At 49.0% G+C, this 7,225-nt stretch overlaps 1 protein-coding gene across 2 annotated transcripts in view; it reads right to left on the reverse strand.

Annotated features, from left to right (window-relative positions):
• Window positions 1–6,961, reverse strand: part of LOC308468561 (carboxyl-terminal PDZ ligand of neuronal nitric oxide synthase protein-like) — a 51,979-nt gene extending 45,018 nt beyond the window's left edge. The window contains exon 1 of one of the 2 annotated variants that reach the window (XM_080990917.1): window positions 6,774–6,961. In XM_080990917.1, the coding sequence (XP_080847043.1) occupies window positions 6,774–6,884 (111 nt within the window). In that variant the 5' untranslated portion in view covers window positions 6,885–6,961. The remainder of the gene's footprint in view (window positions 1–6,773) is intronic. The other variant, XM_080990918.1, reaches the window with a different exon arrangement.
• Window positions 6,962–7,225: the final 264 nt, after the last annotated feature.

Here is a 7,225-nt window from a genome sequence, read left to right on the forward strand (position 1 = left end):
GGAGCAAAACACATAATCCCAGGGCACCAGTTTTTGCTTTACTGGCCACCTGCAGGCCAGGTACAGAAGCAATACAGTGCCCTCTGTGGTGTAGTGGTTAAGAGCGGTGGACTCGTAATCTGGTGAACAGGGTTCGCTTCCCCACTCCTCCACATGCGGCTGCTGGATGACCTTGGCCTAGTCACACTGAAGTCTCTCAGCCCCACTCACCTCAGAGTGTTTGTTGTGGGGGAGGAAGGGAAAGGAGAATGTTAGCCGCTTTGAGACTCCTTAGGGTAGTGATAAAGCAGGATATCAAATCCAAACTCTTATTCTTCCTCTTTTTCTCTGGATGTTGGCGGACTCCAACTCCCACCATTCCTAGCCAGCCACTACCACACTGGCTGGTGCTGAAGGGAGCTGGAGCTGAAACAGTTGCTGCAGCTTATCCAGAAGATCAAGAAGGGAACCTCTGCCAAACCTGTTCTCCTGTTTATGCTGCAGGAGGGAACGTTATTTACAGGTGAAACTCAAAAATTTAGAATATCGTGGAAACGTTCCTTTATTTCAGTAATTCAACTTAAAAGGTGAAACTAATATATGAGATCGACTCATGACATGGAAAGTGAGATGTGCTTCTACTTCTCAGAGGTCCAATCTTGCTCAATTTGTAATTCTTGTTTTGCTGATTTCCTTGAATATTCTAATTTTCTGAGATTGTTAATTTGGAGTTTTCATAAGCTATACGCCATGATCATCGCAATGATAACAAATCAGGGCTTGACATATCTTGCTTTGCATGTCACGAGTCAATCTCATATACAGTGGTACCTCGGGTTACAGACGCTTCAGGTTACAGACACTTCAGGTTACAGACGCTTCAGGTTACAGACTCCGCTAACCCAGAAATAGTACTTGGGTTAAGAACTTTGCTTCAGGATGAGAACAGAAATCGCGCAGCAGTGGCAGCAGGAGGCCCCATTAGCTAAAGTGGTGCTCCAGGTTAAGAACAGTTTCAGGTTAAGAACAGACCTCCGGAATGAATTAAGTACATAACTTGAGGTACCACTGTATTAGTTTCACCTTTCAAGCTGAATTAGTGAAATAAATGAACTTTTCCACGATATTCTAATTTTTCAAGTTCCACCTGTGTTGTTGGTGGTGGTGTTTCATTTATAGCCCTCCTTTTTTCCAAGAAGCTCAAGGTAGCGTATATGGCTTCCCACTTCCTCATTTAAACCTCACAACAGCCTTGCGAGGTAGGCAGGATCAGGACCCCCAGATGCTTCCAGGCCCTGTTCCCCTTTCCAGCTCTATTGGGGTCTCAGGGGTCTTTGTGGCACTCTGCAATCCGTCTTGTTTCACGGAGACCAGACTCCTAGACACCTTTGGCACTTTAGGGTCTGCAGTCCAAAGCAAAGCTGTGCCACCCCCATCCCCATGAAACTGTGAAACATATTTCCTTCATAAAAATGATGAACAGCCAGTGCTCTCTGCCTGATGTGTAAGAATGTCAAACCACAAAGCAAAACAAGCACAGGGCTCTGTCCCCTAGAAGACTGCAATCTGCAGTAATGAGGGTCTGCTTCTTTTTCTTCTTCATTAATTAATTTATGACTATTATTATTATTTATTATTTATTATTATTATTATTATTATTTATTATTATTTATTATTATTTATTATTATTATTATTTTATATTTATTAAATTTTCATACCACCCTTCATCTGAAGATCACAGGGACGTTTGCAGCATAAATTACAAAATAAAAACACAAAATACATAACATAATACAGTGGCACCTCAGGTTACATACGCTTCAGGTTACATATGCTTCAGGTTACAGACTCCGCTAACCCAGAAATAGTGCTTCAGGTTAAGAACTTTGCTTCAGGATGAGAACAGAAATCGGGCTCCAGCGGCAAAGCGGCAGCAAGAGGCCCCATTAGCTAAAGTGGTGCTTCAGGTTAAGAACAGTTTCAGGTTAAGAACGGACCTCTGGAACGAATTAAGTACTTAACCTGAGGTACCACTGTAATAACAACAAAAGCCAATAACCCTGAATAATAAGGGGGAAGTTGATGTACTGAAATCACTGCCCCCACCCGTCAGGTGCTGATCATTCTCACGATTGTCCATCAGAATATCACTACTCAAACAATGAGAGGGACCAATGTTTTCCCAAGACTATATAATCTCCCCCTCCTATGAAGAACGGATGACCTTGGCTTTCTTTACCCTATTCTTGTGCTTCACCACAAGTTCTGTTCGGGGAATCTTTATTAAATACCAAGGCACTCTGATAGTTAATTCCAGGCTTGAGGAAGCTTGCAAGATATAAGGAAATCTGAAGATAAACATCTGCATTCCTTTAAAAGCATGAGACCATTGTTAATAACAGACTGATAAACCACACATTGTTATTAATAATAATATTATTACTACTACCATTTTAAAAGCCCGTCCACCCTCTGAAAACAACAAGACGTTCCTTTGCACCTTTCCCATTTTTTCAGATATTTTCTAAAAGTGCTAATGTGCTTCTGGGCTCAAACTCCTTCAGAAAACACCACTCTCTGCGTTACATACTTGGCATGGTTTTGCTCAGAAACCAGCTTGGCTCAATCCCATAGGGCTTAAAACTATCTAGCAACTGGGTTCTAGGACTGCAATCTTAGGATTTATTGTGGTTTTGGGAACAAAGACAGAGAGGGTTTGGCAAGGAAAGATTCCCAGCCAGGGAGGGGAGCTGGCTATTTTAAAAAGGGGGAAAGCGGTGGCACAGCTTGAGAAGGGGGAGGGGGCAGATGACAGTGTCCGGCATCTAAAGCATCTCTCTCCCCCAGCCCCACTCCCGCCCTCCAAAACACCCATTATTGTCTGCGAAGGTCAGTCTTCACACAGCTCCTCCCACCATCCTGCTGCCACCCAGAGCGCCTTTAATGGAACGATGGTCCCATAAGAGAGGTCAAGACCGTAAGAACCTCTTGGAGCTCACCCCTGCCACAACTGGCAAGCATTTACAAATTACTTTTGCACAAGGTAAGCACATCCTGATTTTGGTTCTCTCTGCACCACCTACACTGGAAGACGGACTAAATACAGGTCAAACGGTCAAATCAAATTCCATGTGTCCCTTCAGGAAGCTTGCATTATTTTCAGACGCAAATGGGATTTTGATACCAAGCTGGTATCGGCAACGGGCTGCCCAGGCAGGCAAGAACATGATTAGAGGCTCCAAGGAATATTAGACTTTGTTTTCAGTCCTCTATAAAGCTGGGACCTAAATGCTGGCATCACTTAAATGCCACTTCAAATGCAAATTTTCACATTACAGTTCTTAAATTTTGCCATGGAAACCTTCATTCTCTAGGTCTAAAAAGAATCCGTTCCCCTTATGCTCTGCTTGATGAAGAATTCTGTGTCAGCAACACATCCTGCGTATTCTTCCCCCAGATTTCAAGACCCACAGAGCTATTCATAGGACACATGTGGCAGCACACAGCCATCACGCAAGCCTCAATTCAGACATGGAGAAGAAGGGGCAGAGCCTCAATAGCACGAGCACCTGATTTGCAAGCAAAAGTTCCCAGACTCATTCCTTGGAATCTCCAAGTAGAGACTAGGGAGAACTGCTGCTTGTCAGATACTGGGCTGGATGGACCAAGGGTCTGACTGAGTATCAAGGCAACTTCTGAAGACTGGATCCTGGAGTGAGGAAGTTTTCCCCACCACCACCACCCCAGAGCAGGTTCCTAAGGATTCCTGCAGGGAAAATGCCCAACAGATTTAAACTCTGAAAACCAGAGAAGATTAATTTTGAATATGAAACCATACTGAGCAGGATAAGCCAGTTTATATGGAACAAGATCATACAACCGTTATGACCTCTTGAATTTGCGCCCCTTCACTCCCTGAATAAACTTCCTTGGCTCCATCTGATTAGGACGTAATTAAAAAGAAATTGGTTGGCCCGACTCTCTTGACTTTGTTTTTCCCTCTGTAAATGACATCGCAGATCTTTTGGGATAAACGCATTTTGACTGCAGGGTGTGGGAACAGCCAGTTCCAAACACTACAAGAATAAAAGCCGGAGTCCTTTTAAATTTGGCTGGAAAGATCTGCAGGTCAGCTGTACTTGCTGATGCTCTTACACGGATTCATGGAGAAGGAGAGGGATAGCCATCTCAGCTCTGCAGCAACGCTTTTGAATCCCAGTTTCTGGGACCCACAGGAGGGGAAAGGGCTGTTCTTGCCTCTAATCTTGCTTGTGGGTTTCCCACAGGAGCATATGGTTGGTCACTATGAGAACAGGATTCTGGACTACCAAATGTAACTCTCTGAGCATAGTCTGGGACCTAGGACCACACCAGAAACCACTGTCAAATCTATACCTATGATCCCCCGCTCCTGATGCCCCACCAGCCCAAGAAGCCTTTTCTGGCAACCTACCTTAAAGGTAAAGGGACCCCTGACCATTAGGTCCAGTCGTGGCTGACTCTGGGGTTGTGGCGCTCATCTCACTTTATTGGCCGAGGGAGCCGGCGTACAGCTTCCGGGTCGTGTGGCCAGCATGACTAAGCCGCTTCTGGCGAACCAGAGCAGCGCATGGAAACGCCGTTTACCTTCCCGCCGGAGCAGTACCTATTTATCTACTTGCACTTTGGCGTGCTTTCAAACTGCTAGGTTGGCAGGAGCAGGGACTGAGCAACGGGAGCTCACCCCATTACGGGGATTCAAACCACCAACCTTCTGATCGGCAAGTCCTAGGCTCTGTGGTTTAACCCACAGCGCAACTTACCTTAGCACATGGTTAACAGTGGATCAGTGGTAGAGCACCTGTCTTGCGTGCAGAAGGTCCACTATCTCTCCAGGTTAGGGTGGGAATGTCTTTCATCGACAAAACTGTAAAAGCCACTACTGTTGCCTGTCAGTGTGGACACCGCTGAGCCAGATAGGCGGTGGTTGGCCCGATTCTGTATAAGGTACACCCCCATGCTATTGTCAGGCAGCTGGGAGGCAGGTAGCCCTGTAAATCTATTATTGTAATTATATTTATTTATATCCCACTTTTCCCCCAGGCTGGGACTGAAAGTGGCTTACACAAATTAAAACAAAGCAGCCAAAATACAAAAGAGAGAGAAAGAGTGCTAAGAATGTATAGAAGAGAGCCGCCACGAACTCTTTTAAAACAGCATATAAGAATATAAGACAAGCCTGCTGGATCAGGCCACTCTTCTCTCAGTGGCCACCCAGATGTCCCATTGGCAAGCAGGATCTGAGCCCAAAAGCATCACTTGCCTTCCTGTGGCCTCCAGCAACTGGTAAGCATTCAGAAGTTAGTAATAAGAACACCTACTGCTGCCAAGTTACCCAAGTATCTCCCAGGAGATCCTAATCTACCTTCTTGCTACCTGTGTAAGGAGCCCCCCCCCCCCCCCGGAATGCAACAAGCGAGGAATCACTCACACTCCTTCCCCTGGGACTGCTGCTCTCCAGTCTGGCTTAGGAACAGGGGCTCGGACCATGTACAGCGGTGCAACCTTCCTGCAATGGGGCCAAGCATCCATCTCAATCAGCACCGCAATTTAAGCAATGGGCAGTTGCACGTTTTGAGGGATTTCCACAAGCAGAGAATAAAGGGCGTACTCTCTCCCCCGCTCTTTGCAGCTGCTGCTCCCAGTAACCAGCATACAGAAGCAGACTGCAGCTACACACAGAGGTTCTATTTAGCTATAAGGCAACAGAGAGATCTGCCGGATCAGACCAAAGGTCCTTCTGGTCCAGCACTCTGTCCGCAAAAGCAGCCAGCTGGATGACCCCAGGAAGGTTGTTAACCTGCAAGCCATGTTCCCAGAGGGCACACTGCCCCTGTACATGGAGGCTCCATTTTAGGGGCTATGACTAACCTAGCCCCCTTCCCTAAGTGCTAGGAGTAGGGAGTCTGAGCTTGGGGAGGGGGCGCACATTTTCAGGTTGGTTTGAGCCCCAGCACTTGTCTGACACATGCCTGCCACTGCACAAGGCCTTGGAGGCTGAAATATGGTCAGAGGCTCAGTGGACTTGGATGCCCAGGTGTGGACAGTGTGCCTAGGGGCAGGCACCCCCCCCCACCTCACAGGCACATGAAATTGCTGCATTCTCCACTACCAAATAAAAGGAGAAGGGAAGAGTTATCGCCTCTCTCTTCTTACAGGACTTCTGTACCTGTAACAACTTCTACCAGAGGCAGAAATCTTAAACAAGGAATTATTCCCACTCCCTGGGAATGATGGGGGGGGGGGGAAAGCTGCACCTGTGAGATTCCTGCCTTCTTAGGTGTTGGATCAAAGGCTACAACCTGAAGCACTCTTGCTACTGGGAGCAAAGGCGGTAGGCGTCTGTAAACATGCAAGGGGTTCGCTGCCCAACGCGAGCCAAAAGCTCTGCACATGTTCTGGGAACCCCTTTTCCTCAGCGCTCCGAGTTACGGCTTTGACCGGGGAAATCACGGGAGCTTCCTAGTCAAACACGCCGGAGGAGGAGGAGGAGGAGGAGGAGGAGGAGAGCTGCTTGCCGGGGAACCAAAGCGTGTCTTGAAAAGCACTCTGCACATGCACGGGCAGACCTCTTTCTTTGGAGGTGACAATCCGCGCCCCACGGCTGCGGGTACTGGAGAGAACCTGGCTGGGCTGTCGCCAGACGGGGTGGGGCGGTGGGACGGGACCTCCGGCCTGGAGGAAGCAGCGGTGGCAGCGCGGGATCCCGTGCGTAAAGGCGCGCAAAGGCGCCTGCCACAAACCCCCGGCTCACCTTGGCCTGGAAGTGGATCCCGTGCTGGAAGGCTTCCTCGTTGTGCAGCGGCACCCGCGAGTCTCCAGCATCGTCCACCAGGTTGTAGCGGTTCTTGAGCTTGACCGGCATCTTGCAGGAGCATCGCCCGGCCGCCCCGACGGCGAGTCCCTGCCGCGCGCGCGCGCGCCAGCAGCCGCCGCCGCCGCAGAAAAAGAGCAGGAGGTAGGAGCCGGGAGCGCAGCGCTCGGCTCGCCCAGGACAAGGGCGCCGAGGAGGAGGAGGAAGCTCCTCCCGGCGCTTCCCTCTTCCCGAGTGATGCGGTACGTTGGGGCGGAGCTGAAGCGAGGCCGCGGCTGCGGGCACCGGGAATGGAGGCGCCGGGGGAGAAAGGGAGGAAGGAGGCGGGCGCGCCACGGGACCTCCCGGGGCGGGAAAGGAGACCTCCTGCAGGCGGCAGAGGGCGGAGGCAG

The sequence above is a fragment of the Podarcis pityusensis genome (genome assembly GCF_964106645.2).
Source record: "Podarcis pityusensis genome assembly, chromosome: Z".
Lineage (NCBI taxonomy): Eukaryota > Metazoa > Chordata > Lepidosauria > Squamata > Lacertidae > Podarcis > Podarcis pityusensis.